The 19667-nt window shown below is 34.6% G+C and overlaps 1 protein-coding gene across 1 annotated transcript in view; it reads right to left on the bottom strand.

Annotated features, from left to right (window-relative positions):
- The window catches only part of net1 (neuroepithelial cell transforming 1), a 30830-nt gene extending 12665 nt beyond the window's left edge, over positions 1–18165 (bottom strand). Inside the window, exons 1-2 of the mRNA XM_056455870.1 lie at positions 17944–18165; positions 6972–7038 (exon numbers count right to left, since the gene is read on the bottom strand). Of these exons, the coding sequence (XP_056311845.1) occupies positions 6972–7038; positions 17944–18065 (189 nt within the window). The 5' untranslated portion in view covers positions 18066–18165. The remainder of the gene's footprint in view (positions 1–6971; positions 7039–17943) is intronic.
- Between the last annotated feature and the right edge of the window lie 1502 nt (positions 18166–19667).

Genomic DNA, 19667 nt, shown 5'->3' with positions numbered 1-19667 from the left:
TGCAGGGTGTGAAGGGGTTGTAAACATTTTGTACAACACTGCGGTGGCCACTGAGAGCCCTCAAGGTCTCACTTATTGGCCTGGGTTCCCTTTACAGGGCTTTTCTTAAAAGAAATGTTCTCATGAAAAGTCTGTTTAGTAGATAGATGAATTATAGCATCAACCTTCCAAGAAGACATCTGCTCCATCATATGCCCAATGCATATATATAATTTTTTTTTTTCCCACCAAATTCATTTTTTTTCCCAGCTGCAAAATTTTTACCAATTTCAATTTTTTAATTCTTCTGTTTATAAATTCTCTGGACTATTGTTTTATTTAATGGTTGGAATCTGTTATATATATATACATTGTTTTCCACACATAGACTTTACTTGGGCGGGCCGCTCTGGCATACTAACAGCCACCCAAGTATATTTGGTGGTGACACATGAGTAATACTATTGTTATCATCCTTTTACACTTTTTTGTATCTGCACAAGAAAGTCAAACCTTCGCGTTCGATTAGCCACTGGAAAATATTCTCTCGCTCAGCACGTTTCCTACTGCTGGCCGTCAACACTCACACAGACAATCTCACGTGCTCTGCAGACCCACAGAGATGCGCTTTTTGCACCAAAATGCATCTGGTCATAGTTTCTGAATCTCCTAAAATGTCCGGGATTTGGGTTTTAATTTCGTTGTATAAAGTATTTGTATGTGTTTTTGCGTTACCTATTAGCAGCTGACTGCATGCACAGCCGCAAGAGAAACATTAAATGATTAATCATTGTTTTCTCAGTTTTGTAAATGAGTTATCATTAGTCAGGTTGTGCTAGAATTCATCACAAATAGACTACATATACACTGTAAAAAATGGTCGTGATTTCAACGGTAAAAAACTGTAAAAATCTACAGTAAAAATCCGTAACCTAGTTAACAGTATGTTTCCTTAATATATATACAGCGAATAACTGTAAATTGACTTTCCCAGAATTCCGTGCATGGCACATCACTTTTTATGCTTTTTGTTGACATTACTATGGATCTTTTTAGTTGTTTCCCCATCAGTTCTGTACATTAGAGATTTATCTTACATCTAATGCTGATAAACAATGTTTATTTCATGACTTTAATTTCATGCGTGTTACCAAACTGGTGTTTAGTAGCTGTGAATGACACTGAGCACCTTCTATACATTGATACACTTTTCAACTTGTAAAAGTTGTTTGTGATGAGCAATGGTTCATTATGTAAGTTTCTCATCACTACCTGCATATGGCTGTGTTAACGTGTCTATCTGTGTAACAAATGATGTGATGTGTAGATGTTGGTAATTCAAAATACAGACGTATTACATTTATAAAATAATGAAAAACAGTAGTTTACTGTAAAAATTAGAACGTTTACGGTTTGTACCGTATTTTTAGCTATAAAATACTGCCAACCACAGTTGCAGTTTTTTTTGTCATAAATTTTACGGGTTTATTTTTTACAGTGTAAAACATGAGTAGGAGTTTCAATCCAAATGTGCCCTTAGGCATGGGACGATAACCGTTTTCAAGGTTTACCATGGTTTGGAAAAGTCAAGGTTTAAAACTGCCAACATTTGCTGTTATACCGTTCCTACGGGGTTCACATGTTTTTCACAACTATTTTATTTTGTATATTAGGGCAACAGTATATCCAGCAGAAAAGGACCCTCCAGGTCAAAAGCTACTGTTTCAAAATATTTAAAATGTTGCTTATAATAAAATATATTGTGTTCAAAGGGGAAAAAAAGTTACACAGACATTTAAAAAGAACATATTTTAGGGAAGTAATTACAATACCGTGATACTGTGAAACCATGATATTTTTATCCAAGGTTATCATAACGTCAGAATCTCATACCGGCCCATCCCCATGTACCCATAATATGCTCTATTCATTTTATTCATTTCCTAAACAGGGTCAGTTTGTTAGTCAATTAAGGTTTTATGAGACCCAGTATCAATTGGGTATCAACCCATTTTGTTGATGTTGCCGCCGCTGACAGAACTAATGTCTTGATGAGCCTTTTGTTTTCTTAAATGGTGAAAGCATATGCAAAGTCATGTGATCAAAACCAAACCACGGTGCAGCCAGCTAACCTTAGGTTTCATTGAAGCAATGAGTAGATTAGGCTAATTTAACATCAGGCCCATTGACGGCGAACAAGCAGGCAAACACACCAACACAATAAGTGACGAGCTATCATTTAGTAAATCCCCATTCACAGTCAATAGGGGAGAATTAATCAAAAACCTGATTGGAGGGCTGTGTTTGAGTAAAGAACGCTGGCCAATCAGAAGCCGAGCTACTGAGTGAATCACAGGTCGCTCATAGTGCAATTTAATGGGTAACACAGATAAGTGGCTAAATATAAAAGCAGGCGCCGATATTGCCAATGCATTCATGAAAAAATGGTTAAGACTGAAACGCCTAAAAATTACTCCAAAAAGCTTCAGAAGAAATAAGAAAAGCTGAGAGGAATAAGAAAAAGTCAAAGTGATCGACAGGCCGTGTATGGTTTGGCTCAAACCTGTATGTTCTTGGTTGACAAACCATAAATGGATATTACTGCAGTGAATTTATGAGAGCAAACAGCTGCTGGCACAGGAGGAAACATGAGATTATTACAAACAAGCTCAATCAAAGTCACGTTTTTGGGACACACTGCGTTTTGCAGGGGTCAGTAAGATCTAGAATGAAGAGTTTGTGTGCATGAGGCCAGGACACGTGGTTTGCATTTTGTGATTATTTGACAGATTTGAAAGAAATCACTATGCATGATGCCCAACTGTTAGAAAGAGGACACTGGTTACTAATGAAAAAGCCTTAAAGCCAATAGCATTTGGTTTTTATCACTGCTCTGCCAGTGAGAGTGGTTGAGCTCAAGCACATCAAATGAAAAGCGTCTTGGTGGAGACTTAACATTTCAGATACTAGAGGATTTGATTGGTCAGAAGGTTTGAGGAGAAACTGGAGTATGGGGTGACGTCAAAAAAAGTGTTGATCCATTTAGGCAGAAGTGACAAACTGCAAGCCATTTTGAGGGATGTAAACGAAAACAATGGTCCCAATGTATTTCCTGTTTTACATTTTTAATTTCTATAGCTTCCGAGAATCTAAAAAGAGTCACATATTGATAAATTATGTAATGATAGTGTTTTAACATTAAAATATTATTGCCTTTCCTCTTGTTACAGTTTCAAAATAGTTTGAAAACAAGCAGGAAATGTTCATGGACCAATGACATGACCACCTTGAAATGGTCTACATCTTCTAAATGTGAATTTTGCCACTGTTTTGGAGCTCACTAGCTTATAGATAGGGCCAGACAGAATCTGCAGACATTTTTAGCTATTTCTGCGCAGAATTTTCTAAAACATCTGTGCATTTATGCAGAATGATTTTGGGAGTATCATCACTAAAAATGATTGTTAATATTACTGAAATTAATTTAAAAACTGATTATAAATGTACACACATTTACACAAGTAAATAAATACTTATAGATATCCATAACTAACATACTGATACTAACGTCTAAACTTAATTTCAATTTCACAGGACGATTAAAAGCAATTCAAAAGTAGTTCACAACCTACCAATTAACATCTAATGTGACATTTTCTTCAAAGTGCAGCTAGACATTCAATTAAGCAGTTTTAAAAGTAAGATGAGGAAAAGAACATTTGTTTCAGATTTGGAAAAAAAGCCTAGAATGTAGAATAAATGTATGACTAAAATGGAAAGATCTGGATGTTTCGTCAATACAAATTAATCTAACAGGCTATTTAGTAAGGACTCGTATATCAGCCTAATTTAAAGCTTTTATGTAAAAAATATGTCCTAATATGTGGATATAATTAATATAATGATCAAACAATTTAAGCTTACCTTTATTAACAAGGTCTAAGGAACATGAAAATTAGCTCATTATTAACCAGTTAATTATAAGTCATTATACAGTTGAAGTCAGAATTATTAGCCCCCCTTTGAATTTTTTTCTTCTTTTTTAAATATTTTCCAAATGATGTTTAACAGAGCAAAGACATTTTTCACAGTATGTCTGATAATATTTTTTCTTCTGGAGAAAGTCTTATTTGTTTTATTTCGGCTAGAATAAAAGCAGTTTTTAATTTTTTAAAAACCATTTTAAGGTCAAAATTATTAGCCCCTTTAAGCTGTATTTTTTTTTCGTTAGTCTACAGAACAAACCATCATTATACAATAACTTGCCTAATTACCCTAACCTGCCTAGTTAACCTAATTAACCTAGTTAAGCTTTTAAATGTCAATTTAAGCTGTATAGAAGTGTCTTGAAAAATATCTAGTCAAATATTATTTACTGTCATCATGGCAAAGATAAAATAAATCAGTTATTAGATATTAGTTATTAAAACTATTATGTTTAGAAATGTGTTGAACAAAATCTTCTCTCCATTAAACAGAAATTGGTGAAATAACTAAACTGGGGGGCTAATAATTCAGGGGAGCTAATAATTCTGACTTTAACTGTATATCGATCCTGTTTGATTAAAAAAACACTGGGATAATATTTTTGGCCACATCAGACATCATTACTTTAAAACTTGGGAAGTACAATTTCTAAAGAAATTTTTCTTTTTCAAACAATCTTTAGTCTGTCATTGTTTAGTGACTCTCTCTCGAAGTTGAACTGAAATAGTTATGTTACTTTTAGAAAGACGCAACTATTTTCTTTCAGAATAAAATGAAAGCAAACCGCCCAACTGTCTGAAGATGCTTCCTGTGTCTTTTACAATATATGCATGACTAGCGTTGTAACATTAATCCGGATTCTACAGAAGAAAAAAACACACACGTTGAATGAATGCCAAACTAGCAAATCACTTTCATAGGAACAACCTTAATATCCGTATGACTATACAACATGTTGTGCTTTTAAATACTTGAAGATGCAGTATATACTTTCACAAGAAATTACATTAACAAAACTTTTCATACTGGTTAACAATAAATCCAGACGTCTGAACATGTCTGAAATGCTCAGGTCATCATCATGACAGCGTGTTTACACAACAGTGTCAAAATGAAATCCGGTAGTATGCCAGAAGATTACGAACCACTTCCTGCATATTCCATCCGCTGTTGCACCACCACGTTCACCCTCCGGCCATGCAGACGGACTTAACCAGAACAACTGCTTCAACATTAGAGACAAAGACTCTTTCTGCTTTCATGTTCCAGCAGTTTGAGCAGGAATAAAGGGAGGGAGGAATACCCTTTCACCTAAGCGAAGTTTTGAAGGTGAGATAATGGTGCTGGAAGCCTAATGAGGCCCATGTGCCCACTAGATGAGCTAATGTATGTGTATTTGTGAAAAAAAATACATATCAAAGGAGCGCTTTGGCATTGGATGAAGCAGTCCGTCTTCTTTCCCGTCTTTTAGCCCCCCTGTTTTCCTAGAGATGAGAGATGGATTGCGCTTTCGCTTGGCCTTCATAAACTTTGGAATGCTCTAATCGGGCTCTGCTTTCTGTTTTCAATCGCAAACTAGTTAAGCATTTACTGCTTAACTGATTCGGTGGGAATCAGGACTATGCTGGGTTCATTTTGATGGAAATTTGGAAGGAGAGAGAGATATTTGGGAATTTATCAGTGGCAATTTGGGCATCGGTTGAAGTCGAGGCACGCGATGCCATGAGAGGATTAAGATGTCATCAGCTGGCAACAATGTGATAGTTGAGTGGAAAACAATATCTGCCAAGGATTTCTGAAAGGGCGAGGGGAAAGTACACTAGCACACTTGCGCAAAGGAAAAGGTTTAACAAAAATGGCCTTATGGGTATAGAGTCGTTCAGGCATGAAAACTTGTGAACTGTAGCAAAGCGTCTTTAATAGGGCTACAGCATTCGCGTCATTTCAAAACAAAAAGGACTTTTGTTGTAAGCCCAGAGTTTTAATTATAAATATTTGGTCTATTTTTAAGTGTTTAATTTTTATATACTTAATTTGGTAACGATTTCCAATAATAATTACAATAATGTTGTATTAGTAATGCATTTACTAACATTTACTGATGCAATCTACATTGTAAATGCGCTATATAAATAAACATGAATTGAACTGAATTGAATTAACATGAACAAACAATGAACAATACATTTATTACAATATTTGTTCAGGTTAACTCGCGGTGTATTAACTAATGTCAACAAGTATGAATTTAGATTTTAATAATCCATTAGTAAATGTTGAAATATGATTAATAAATGCTGTACAAGTATCGTTCTTGTTAGTAAATACATTAATGAAATGGTTATTGTAACTTATTGTAAAGTGTGACCCTTTATTTAACAGGTACAGTGTAATTACAGTGTGTGTTGTATTGCAAAACACCTTTTCACGCTGAAAAAAATATTTTGTTGATGTTGGCTAATGTAAAATCATTCACTGTTTATAAAAAAAGTATTATTTTTTTGAATCTTCAATTCTATTTCAGCCGATTAGGTTTGCAATTAACAATACTGTGCTAACCCAGAGGTGAGCAAACTACGGCCCGCTGAACGCCTTCATCCAGCCCATGAGGGAGTTTTTAAAATGCTGCTTCCAAGTAATGGTTTGGTTTCAGAATTAGTAAGTTGATGATGCAATTTTAGGGTTTTTGCAGGTTTCACCAACTTAAATTTAAAGCTTTTAAAGACATTTTTAAGACCATTATGAATGTAATTTTAGATTTATACAAGGCTAAATGCTAAGGATTTTATTTGGAAAAGATTTTCACTTGATGATGGAAAAGATTTTCACGCAACCAAAGTAGGGTGTGTTACACAATGTGCAAAATGGGGTTAAATTATACCCAGCCCAAAGCAAAGTGTTAATATAGCAACACACTAATGTCAGACTGCTGATAATGGACAGATTAGAGTGATTGGTACACTTGAGAAAGAGCTGAGCCATAAGGATGTCATTAGCCCACTCACCAGTGTGAAGTCCCACTGGGGTCCAGGTGTCAGAAAGGTGAAAGAGCTTCCTCGTCTCAAAGATGGCCTACAGAGAGAAAAGCACAAGACAAATAAGTTTCACAGGCCTATAAAAAAGTCCCACTTCAGCCATACAAACTCAAAGCATCCAACCAGATGCAGAGCTCTGGATGTGCGCTAATGATGTATACTGTGCAGCCAAACCATGTAGATCCATTAGTATGTCCATCCATGTGCCACACAAGAAAAGCCTATTACGGTAAAGACACATCCTGTACGTACCACACACCAAGCCTGGTGTAGCTCTGTCTCCTATGACACTGCATCATGGTCTGCAGAACCGATACAGAGAAAAGCGTCACTCAGCCCTGATCTCTCCAACAAGCACACTGCTTTCTGTAGTCTTCTCAGTCTCCTTCAGTCTTTATCGATCATGTCCTCTTTTACTCACGAATGCACTGCCTCCTCATTGTTGGCTGGGCCCTTATTTGGGGACTGGTGACAACTGTCTCAGCGAGGTCGTGTTTACAAAGATACCCAGGGCTCCTTTTTAAGAAGAGCTGCTGCTTTTTTCAATCCCCAATAATGTGACATCCTTAGTACCAAATCTTTTCTCAAAAAACTTTGAGATAACACTTTTGGAGTACTTATAATTTCTGCATCGATATCTCAATGTGAGAATCTGTAATAGCCGAGAATCTCAAGAGATTTCAAGTTAATTTAAACCATTTTTACATAAGATGTAGGGCTTTGCAATTAATCAAAAATTAGATTTCGGCTTCTAATGATTAGGAAAATTATTAATCAAGATGAAACGATTATTGCATCAAATACCGCCCCTTTCCTGTTCTACACATTTGTTGCTCTGCAAAGCTCAGTTTCACGTGAAAATTACTAAAAAGCATGTTTCATTGCGCATCATTCATTGAAGTACATTCGAATCATTCATGTTTTTAAAAGCGTGAATGAGACCGCATGCTGCCGGCGCACACACACACAGCATGCGGTCAGCATTTGGTCTCATTCGCAAACTGTGCGCTCAGAGATGAGCAGAGAGCATACACATCTAAAGTCATGTGTGAGCGCTTTAATGGTCAAATAGGTGTCAAAACACGGTGTTTCATGATTATTCATATTAACCATCATTTGTGTAATAAACAAACGAGTTGAGAATCAAAAGACATGTGAATGAGAAACCATTAAAGTGACAGCGTGCAATATTCCTGCTGCTGCCTGTTTTTATCATTATTAATCAAACAAAAGAAGAAAAATCACTCACTGCTCTTGACTGAAGCACTTTTGTAGCTAAAGTTTTTTTCTTACAGTGAAAATGCTTAAATCGACCTCTGGTTGGTTTACGTGAGAACAGCAGGCGTTGATAAGTGTACACACCCGCGTCTGGGGGATTGTCGAAAACAAAAACTGCAAAAAATAAAAAAACGTGACTCCTGGGATGTATTTTTCTCTCTCCAGAAATGTATATGGGGGTACGTAATCAGAATGAGCCTGGGTTGGTTATTTTACAATTGATTATTGAATTTTTATTTCTCAATACTGTCTCCACCGAAAACCATAGTGTTTTATTTCATTTTTATCTTTGTTCTATTGTTTTCATCTGTGCTTTAAATGAAATGAAATTATTTTGTGTATTTTTGTATCCTTTTGCATATTTTATGCCAATGCACTTCCCAACAAAATCATCAGAATTAATGTATTTAATTGTAATTTTTGCCCAAATAGTCATCTTGTGTAATTATGTTCATAACACCGAAAAACAAAGTATCGCAATGTCAGTTTTTTGCAATATTGTGCAAGCCTACTTACAACACTGCTACGTGGGCCATTCTAGAGAAAATATTTTTTCATAAACAACTTCCTCTGTTTCTTGTATCAATTTAAAATAGCCCTCAGCCATTGAGCAATGTTACTTTCATTTTCATACTTGCCAAATATATTAACTACAGCCTAAAACAGTGATGCTCAAACTTGGGCCTGAAGGCCAAAGTCAGCCCATGCTAACCTTTGATTTGGCCCACCATACCATCTAAGAAGAGATGTTTCTATGTTTTATTGTTAAAAACTGAAATTAAATTTTTCAATTAAATGGCATAGATTAATCAGATTGTGTTTAAATGCACATACTGTCACCCAACAATGCAAAGACTTTGGTGAGCAAATCAAGTCAAAGACAGATTCTGCTTGACTATTGCAATCAGGACTGAACTCCACTGTGTTATAATAATGTGATTGTTTATGTTTTTATTGCATTACGTTATAATTAAAGTTATAATTAAATGATTTAAAGTAATGTTTTCTTCTTTTTTATATATTATTAAATAAATTAGGAAATTACCCATGGCAACTTTAATGTAATATAGTTTAGTATATTTACCTTCAGCCCGCAGCTCTCAATGATATCTGGTTTTTGGCCCTCCATACGAAATAGTTTAGGCACCCCTGGACTACAACTTTGGGGAAAAAAATGGTATTCTTTTTTTTTTAAAGCCTTGTTCACGGTGCATTTATTTGGTCAAAAATACATAATTAATAACTAAATAAATTAAAATAACAATTTTAAAATGCAATTTTTCCTATAATATGCCTATAATATCAGGTTAACCAGGCAGGTTTAGTAAATTGGGAAAGTTATTTGATAATCAAAAGAAATATCTTAAGGGGCTAATAATATTGACCTTAAAATTTGTTTTATTACAGCCAAACTAAAAGAAACGAGATTTTCTCCAGACGAAAAAAAAGGAAATACTGTGTAAAATGCCTTGCTCCATTAAACATCAATTTAGAATCAAGAATCAAAATTTCACAGAGGGGCTAATAATTTTACATTCAACTGTTATGCTAAATTTTCAACTAGGCATGGGCAGGTATAAGATTCTGATGGTATGGTATAACCTTGGATAAAAATATCACGGTATTGTGATTACTGCTCTAACATATATTCTTTTTAAACATCTGGGTAAAAAACAAAAAACTTTTTTTCCCTTTTGAAACAATAATTTTTTTTTTTTTAAAGATTTATAATATTTTAGAGCAGTAAACATGTCAGGCTAAATAATTCAAATGAATCATTGACTTCTATTGTTTCAAAAACACAGATTTTTTTACAATTTGACATGGCACCTTTGGATATTTTTTTCTGCTGAAGATAAAAAAAATGTAAACAAAACCATACACATTCCTTTAGGAACGGTATTGCATAAAATTGTAGCGTTTTTAAAACCTTGACTTTTCCAAACCTTTACCTTGAAGACGGTTATCGTCCCATGCCTTCACATGACAAGATCCTTCGTAAATCCTTCTAAAGTCTAAAATCTACTTAAAATATTTACAAGTATACTTACAGTTTTTTCATATAAACTCAATTTGAAAACATGTGTGAACATAGGCCCCTTTTTCTCTACAAAAATTGTGGGACAAAATAAGTAGCACAAAAACAATTCAAAGTGTTTAGAGCCATCAACCTTCAAGTCAATTATATAGTTTCAATCACTTTTCTGAAATATTTGAAAAAAAAAAGGTATGGCAGTATTCGCCAACTAGAAATGAGTATTGAATATTAATCTGAATTAACTTTGTGTGGTGAATGCCTCCATTCCATGCAGATGAGTCAGGATTTGTCACTCAATATATTTAAGATAACAAACAGGTTTTTATATTAAAGCTAATTAAGTGTGGGCAAACTTAATTTAGATCTCCACTGTTTTTAGTGAAGATTCATTGTGATAAGAAGACACGTTTGCCCTCTGGTTGTCAACGTAGGTCTTCTTGTCTACTGTGGTTTCCGTAGGCACTTACTGTCTGTCTTTTTATCTCTCCATCAGTTCCTTGTTTATCTTTCCATCACTCGGGAATGAGCGCATATGAAATTTAAAAGAACTCGAGTGCTGCATGTGCGTAGGAGAGAACAGGTAATTAAAGTAAAATAAATCTAGAGAAAGAATGTTAGAGGGGAAGTGAGAGAAGTTGGTTCTCATAGAAAGTGTAGTTCTCACATCACTCATTTAACTATGGTGTATTTTGCTAATAAAACCGTGAGTGAAGATGTAAAAAAATGCAGACACCAGACTAAGTTGGGCGATCCTGTGTGTGCTGAGCAGTCAAAGTGTGTAAATGTGTTAATGCAGTTCCGAATCTATATCAGTGTCCACTAGAAAAAGACTTGACTGTGGGTGGTCTCGACTGCTCAAGGCAACTGGGGAGTAAATATGTAGGTCAAATGACACTGCCAATAATATGATGGAGTGTCCTCCATTCCTCACTGCCCTGATGGGGAAGAGACCACAGTAATGGCTTGATGGCATGTTTGAAGTTATATTTTACTGATAAAAATCAAGTACTGCTGACAGGAAAGTGCATACTTTTAGGTTTCCAGTAAAGCAGCCCATCAATATTGACCTTATTCTTCAATGCGGAAGTGGGAGAAATGACTAGGAATAATAAACGGCAGAAAATGGTCAAACCGCTTGCTCTACAAACAAGTATTTGCATGATTATACAGACAAAAATAGAATAATGTAATAAAAAAATGTCAGTTTACAACATCAAGCAGCGTAACAAGCTGTTTTTAACGTCTTAATATGAATGGAAGTGAACGAGACCGGAAATCTCAAGCCAAAAAGATTCAAATGGCTGTGCCTGCTCGTACAGAGAATAAGTTGAATAGGCACATGCAGTTCATGTATGTTAAATGTTATCTTGTTGTCTTCAGTAGGGCTGCATGATATTGGAAAAATCTGATATTGCGATATTATATTTTTCTGCGATAAATACAGTTTCTCAAGATAATTTGAATAACACTGTTTGATGGTATCTATAGGGAGTCTAACAGTATTCAGGTGGAGAAATTAAATAATCACAATGCAAAAAATCATTTTCTTTGTTTTTGTCTTGTTTCTAGTCCAAAATATCCAAAAAAAATTCTTAGACCAAGTAAAAATATTGTTCAGTTTTTACTGTCAAGTGAAAATTAAGAGTTTTTTTCTTCTGCCAGTGGGGTTAGTAAAATATGTAATCTTGTTGAAATGTAGATATTTGGACTAGAAACAAGACAAAAAATTCTAAGTAAGAAATGTTTTTTGCATAAATAGTATACATTCCATATGAATACAGTGATTAAATACAATTTTGTGGCTCCTGGCCAACAATAATTCAGACTGGATATTGCATATCTTAGCAATGTGACTATTGCGAATGCGCACATTGCGATATCAATGCTGAAACGATATATTGTGCAGCCCAAGTCTTCACTGTACTGATTGTTCCTTTATTGATTGTTGACAGTTTCACTGGCTTTCAAACAGAAATCCGCAGATTTTTAAGCCCATCATTCTATCTGTTTACATATGTAAATGTGTGTATATTCACTCAGTGTTTAATTTCAGCAATATTATTGAATAATATGCAAGTGTTATATTTATTATGAACAATACAGTTTGTAAAGTAATACTTTCCGACTTTTATTAGATATGTGATATGAATAACTTGTGTACCAAACAAGTGGTTCTAATTGGATTCGTATTTTAAACCTTAAATAAAAGTTAAAATGTTATTATTTTTTATATTATGTACCAAGTTTTAGCTACTTTACTCTCAAAATCATTTTGCGTAAATCCACAGATTCTGTACAAAATTCTGTGCAGATATACAAAAGAAGTCAGCTAATTTTGTCTGGGCCTAGTTATGAGTAACACTTTAGTTTAATTACCAATTCTCACTATTAACTAGTGACTTATTACCTGCATACACTGTAAAAACTGCTGGGTTCCATACAATTGATTTGTGTCAGGACAACATGAAGGAATTAAGTTAACTTATTAAACAAAACAAATATGTTGTCACAAAAAACTCTCAAGAATTGTGTTGTTTCAGCTCATTTAAAATAAGTGGCGTGAACAAACAGCAAAGGTCATTTTTTTGAGTGTATTATCAAGATATTGGCTGTTTATTAGTACTTAAAGTCTATATTCTGCATGACGTTATACTACATCCCAAATCCTACCCAACTACACCTTTAATTAATAAGCAGCAAATTAGAAGTTTGAATTAAAAGTCATAGTTAATGGTTTGCTAATAGCAATCATCTTTAAGTTTACCTTAATACCTTAAAATACAATGAGACAAAGATATGAAAGTAAAAAAGATATAATTTTGTCAATGTAACTGCACACCTATAATTAAAATTCACTATTTGGGTGTGCTAATTCTATTCTCCAATACTATAAACAACAAGTAACTCATAACTGAGATTTGCCATCAAAAAAATGAATTGACAATAAACAAAAACCTTAAGAAAACTATGACATAAACCGATAACCAACTCCTATAAATGATATTTGCTGTTCTTTAAACTACTTATTCAAATTAGGCTGAAACAACACATGAGTTTTTTTTAGGAGTCTAACTTGATATTTTTGTTCAATCCACTTAAATGTGTACAAAAACGAAAAAGTTTCCTTAATACATTCATGTTGTCGCAACACAAATCAATTGTATGGAGCTTAATAGATAAATCAATCCATGTAAAATCATTTTAAGCATGAGATACATATTTATTGATTATTATTAAATTCACAAACAACTGCTGAGCACAGTGAATGTCAGACTTCCTCAAGACAACCAATTGTCGTGTCAATGTCCAAAAAATTGACGTCAACCAAAAAACGTCACTTGTTGAATGATTGCAGTATTGACCGTAGGACAGGAAAAAAACACACCCCTGACCTGAAGCCATATTGTGTAAATCTACCTAAAGTGGTGTTTCCCAGCCAGTTCCCGTAAACCCTCACCCCCACACACTCTACATAATCCAAATAAACCTTATTCAACATATCCGCTCACCAGCAGAGACTCAAAGTCCTGAACAGGTGCATCAGATAGGTTCTATTTGAGAGCTTCAAGAACTATAGACCCTGTGAGTGTGTAATGCTACTTCTGAAACATGTCTGGAATGTCAAGGTGTTGCCCGAAACACTGGACATCGGCATGACAAATATGGACCAAATGACACACACACCCCTCTGTGATTACACCAGTCTAACTCTCACAGTCATCAAAACAGTCTACGCAAATATACCAAAAATGAGGCTTGTCCTGTTTTAGGAACTCCGGCAGGACATTACATCACTACTACCACCAGCAAGTGTCAGCTGATCCAACCATGAGTGTGAGAAACTGTAAGAAGTAAACCTTCCTATTCTAAGAAATAGATGACGACACTGCTGCGCTGGTCATGTTGCGTGTGTTGGTAACAATTGTAAGTTCTTCTGAATTTCGAACAATATAAGTAGCCACACTGCACTATATCCAACATTTAGTCTTAAGTGGACGTCAACATTGGTTTCAGGTGGCTTTTCCCTTTTGTAGACTAGACTACATTGACGTTGAGGTGGGAAAATACTTAAGGGGACTTAGGTTAGTAGGTTTGGTTTCACCATGCTTTAGGTTGCAAACAAAGGAGAGGCCTTGGAGGAATGATGTGTCACTTACTCATCCAGATCAGTCCAGCGGCTTCAAAAGCAATCTTTGTTGTGGACTCTACTGTCAAATATGAGACATCATATATGACAAATCTGTAAAAGTCCACCAAAAGGGCTTGAGTGTTGAAACGGATCAGAGAAGGGATGAACTGAAATAGGATAACGGTTGCCTTAAAAACTGACGAAATCCCACTGCGTAAAACGATGACGGTCACTTATCTCAGCTATGACTGGTTCATGCGTAGAAAATGAGTTGGTATCGACTAAATCCTTGAGGATTTCTGAACAAAACAAGACATTTAAAAAGTCTGTTGCGCTCTTGTGACATAACACAAATTAAAAGAGATCATTTTTCAGTTCAGCACACCCTAACTACAACTGGCTGTTTAGATGTTATATAATAATATGATCATTCTAATCTCCCTTATATCTGTGCCACATATAATGCATAATCTTATCGTCAAATCTTCATTGGATAATAAACAAACACTGGTTATGAAAACTGTGACCTTAATAAATAGAGCTATTCAGGGTTTTGTTTGTTTTTTTTACTTTTACACTTCTAGCTATTTTGTATCACTTTAGTGTTATTGTTTTATTAATAGTTTTCTTTGTATATTTTTTGTTTGAAAATGTTTTTAATTTAATAACATGTAGTTTTATATAATACTTCAATTCTATTTTAATGTTATATTAGTGGCTGTGCTTTAATTAGTAAAGAAAATTAAAACTATTTCAGTAAAAAAAGCAAGTTATCCAGCGCAATTTATGCCACTCAATTTCTAAGCGATGACATTTGACTTATTAGATGATTTCACAGGTGATACTACAGGTTTCATAGCATTAAACGACTGAAGGAGGACATTAGCTATGTTTCCATCCACCTATTTTTATGCACATTTTAAATATACACATAAAAAACATGTGCGCATAACTGAGTACGATAAATTGAATGCACATAACCTACAACGAAAACACTTTTATCAAACAAATTCCAGTATGTGCATTAAAAAGGTCATGTGATTTTGTTATAAGAGACCATGTGATAATAAAAATGTGTGTGATTAGACAAACCTGTCTGAGCACACTGTAAAACATCTGAAATGTTGTTTTGGTCATTCTAAAATGCCTTAACCATATTAGTATTAGTGTTATTATATTATTAATTACCTCCAGAACTGTCAACTTCGCTCCACGTCTCACGCCTTCAAACGCAATCTACGCATTCATTGCGTATTGGCATTGTCTCCTGAGGTGCAAGTCATTTATTAAATAAAAATAGATTCACGCAAGTTCTCCTACAGCAAATTGTGTTTTTACTTTTACTTCTACTTGCCAGAGTTAATCAGGAATGTATTTTATGCGATATTCCAGTGTTGCGCATTCATTTAATTTGCATCTTTGGAAACTAAGCAATTGTCTTTAACTTTTCTCAGCCATCTATAAACTATTCCTTTGATGTAGAAAATCATGATGCTAAAAACAATGTAACACTGTTTTAAAAAACTTCCTGCAGAACATTCTTTAAGAGACCACTTTGTCTATTTACATAGTAACTTTATTGTGGTGCTGGAGCTTTGATGTGTGGCACTTGGAAAGGAATTTGTTTAAGCAGTTATAGTTCCAGAAAGCCATAACAGCAGACCTGAATCTAATATTTAGCAGGAGGCTCCTCTGACATGGGCATTGTGACAACCAAACAACCACCCTGGCGACTACATAGCAACATCATAGTTGCAATTTGTACTAGAATTTTCCAGAGATTTTAACCTCCATGCCATCTTGTTTGCTTTTCTGATAACTGTAGTAAGCAAAAATGGGCTCAAATTTCCTGCTGTTCCAATCAGGCAGAAGGCATAAGGCCTGGCATGAAAGAAAGAAAACAGAACCTTCTGCCAAAATAAACTGTTGTTATTTTAGCCAGTGATAAAAGCACATTTTAATGTTCTCCATCTGCCTACATTCTTTCTCAGGGTTTATGGGAGATATATTTTTGGCATGATCTATTTATATAGAGCACCTTGAACACATAATCAGATGTCCTCATCTTCTTTTTTTAATAATATTGGTAAAGTTGCACATGGATTTGAACGTCACTAACATTTCATCAAAATAAAAGCCCTTTTGAAGATCACATGTTTTTGGAAAGCACTCACAGATGCATACGGTATTGTATCGCTTGTTTTGTTTTGCTTTACTTTCAAGTATGTCCTTTCTAAATACAGCACTGGCTGAAAGCACTTATGTAATATTGTTTGTTAGAAATTCAACTGCATTACACAAGACACTGTCTTGTGTACACTCGCTGGACACTTTATTAGGTACACCTGTTGCACAAACTGCACACTAATGCAAACAGCCAATCATACACCAACAACTGAAAGCATTTTGGTAGGTATACACATTCAAGAACAGCGTTTCTCAACCACGCTACATGTTTTGGATGTCTCCTTTGTCTGTCACACCCATTACAGGTCTTTCAGACCTCGGCTACTGAGCTGATGATCTAAACCAGGTGTGTTTGATTGAGGAGACATGGAAATATCCAGAGCTGCTGGTCCTCCAGAAACGTGGTTGAGAAACACTGCTCTAGAACATGATCTGCTTGAGTTCAAACCAAGCATCAGAATCGGTTTAAAAAATGATTTATGTGATGTGGCATGATTTTGGAGCCAAAAAAGCTGATTAACTGTGATTTTTCATTACATTAAGCCATCTCAGGGTTGCCAGATATCAGAGGATACCAATAATTTAAATAAGCATGTGTTTCTGATTACTGATTAGCATGTTCAGGTGTGTTCGATTAGTGTTGGAGCAAACCTCTGCTGGACAATAGCCCTCCAGGACCGAAGTTGTCCATCCCTGGTGTACCCAATAAAGAGGCTGTTGAGTGTATGTTTATGGTGTGGCTTGCCTTGAGCTCCACTGTTATTTTGTGAGACGTCAGCGCCATCGTGTGGTTGGGTGAAACATTACAGTCATACAAGGTTGCTCTCCTGCCGTCATGCTTTGTTTTAATGTGACGACATATTGCGGAAGTTTTTCTCACTTTGAGAGCAAAACAAACAGAGATCTGTACTTACCCGTCCATAACTCCGTAGATAAGTTATATAATCTACATATATAGCCCCTAACGAATATTAATCAGGGGTTTACCATAAATAAAACATTAATAATGTGTTAGTAATTTACCCACAAATTAATCACATTTCATTTGTAGTTTTTTCTACACTAATCATAGTTGTGTAGTTAAAAACGTGGTTATACAATTTGTAAGCTATACATTATTGCTATTATTACACTTTTAAAATATATAAGAAACATGGTCATTTGTAGTAAGTCCGCTGCAGTTTGTTCAATCGCAGAAGCTGAGGTCATTTGCAAAGGGAATCGCAGACTACAATAGTGCAAGCTGTAACGTAATCGTAATAATTAATGTATAACAACAACAACAATGAGTCTGATATGATCTTCCTGACCGTTTGAAAGTGCGCTCTGGGGACCCGTCCGTCTCCACCATTGACGACTTTCTCTTGCTCCTCTTCGGTCTTTCGTTGACTGGTTCTGCCATTGGCGCTGGAGATCCGTCGGTTTCTTCCATTTGAAAGACGTGGATTTGGATTGCGTTACTGTACACTGTTTGTATAATACGTAATACAGTTAAAACTGGTTATTTTAGGGGGGATGAATAGAAATCCCATCCCATGAATCTCATCACAACGGATGGGACGGATTTTGAATATGGCGGAAATCTGCAATCCTGACCAATGAGGAACGTACAAAGAGCGATGGGGGAGGGATTTAAGATGACGAAACACTTCTGCGTCTGCTCTGCCTTGTACATAAAGGATCTTATGATTTTGTCTGGCAAATTTCATATTTCATATTCATAAATGTGGAATAAATAATTCTAAACCTCCTTTATTTATATGTGGATAATAAGAAATGTCAATTATAATACCTAAATTGTTCAAGTTAATTGAATAGTGATCTTGCTGTCCATAAATTAAATGTACTCGATGTATTATGGAGATATCTGTATTAAAATGAACTAGTTTTTTTCTTTTTTTATCTGAAATGTAAACTCTAAGCTTATTTTTATATATATATTATTTTGGATCTCATGTTAGAATTATATGTTTGTTGTTGTTGTCTATTTATGTCTAATTAATAGTATAAAGGTATTGTAAGAGTAACGCACACACCAAAACATATTTAGGCTTGACTTTAGGTAGGAACTCGAAACAAACTCATATCTTAATGGTTTAATGATATTTATTTGATGCATTTCAACCTTTTCTGTTAGAAACCCCTTAGTATTTCTGTAAGTTATTAGAAAATATAATATAATGTAAAAATGTGCGTTCAAGATTACTAATAATGGTAAACATATTGCACTGAAGCATATATTATTAGCCTTTTATTTTTACTCAAAATGCGTATACTTACCCTTATCTGTATTTCAAGATAAACTGAATGCTGATAGGTGGATGTTTGTAATGCCAATTTTTCAAATAACAAAACAATTTGGTTTCTCAGTCTATTCTCAATAAGATGACAGTTGCGTTGGATGAAGATTTATCCCTCAAAATATCCTCATTAGTGTTGAGAATGTTGGTTTTGCCTATTTCAGATTAATGAGGCCTATGGTTCCTCATTAAAAATCACTTTGAGCATTGTAAGCATCAAAGAAAAGCCTGTTCATTCACCGTGAATACACATTGTGTGAGTCTGTAAAACCAGTAAACGCATTATTATTTGTTTTTCCTTTTTTTTCTTCCTCTTTTAATGCCAACTCATCCCTACTAATGAACAGAAAATAAATCTAGATATTTGTCACTGTATTTATTATCTTGTAAACTATTAATACTATTACCTATTCATACTTTATAACATAATAATTGTAATACTTGTTTATTTATATGAAAAAGTATATCTTTTATGTTACTTTATCATAATATCAATATCATTATATGTGATTCGACACATTTTAATATAAATATAGCCTAATAAAATACTAATAAAAACGATTTTGAATATAGCCTATTCAATGTAATCATTTGCCAGGATTATATGGGTATGTTTTGAGTAAAATGTTCATTTGTTTTTTATTTTATAAGGTTCTCACAACATGTCTTGCACAAAAAGTTCAAATATATTATCATATAGGGAATTTATTTGTAGAAAATTACATTTCCAGTAT

This window comes from Danio aesculapii, chromosome 4, assembly GCF_903798145.1.
Source record: "Danio aesculapii chromosome 4, fDanAes4.1, whole genome shotgun sequence".
Taxonomy (NCBI): domain Eukaryota; kingdom Metazoa; phylum Chordata; class Actinopteri; order Cypriniformes; family Danionidae; genus Danio; species Danio aesculapii.
Note: the sequence above shows the minus strand (reverse complement) of the source record. Positions and strands in the feature narration are given on the sequence as shown.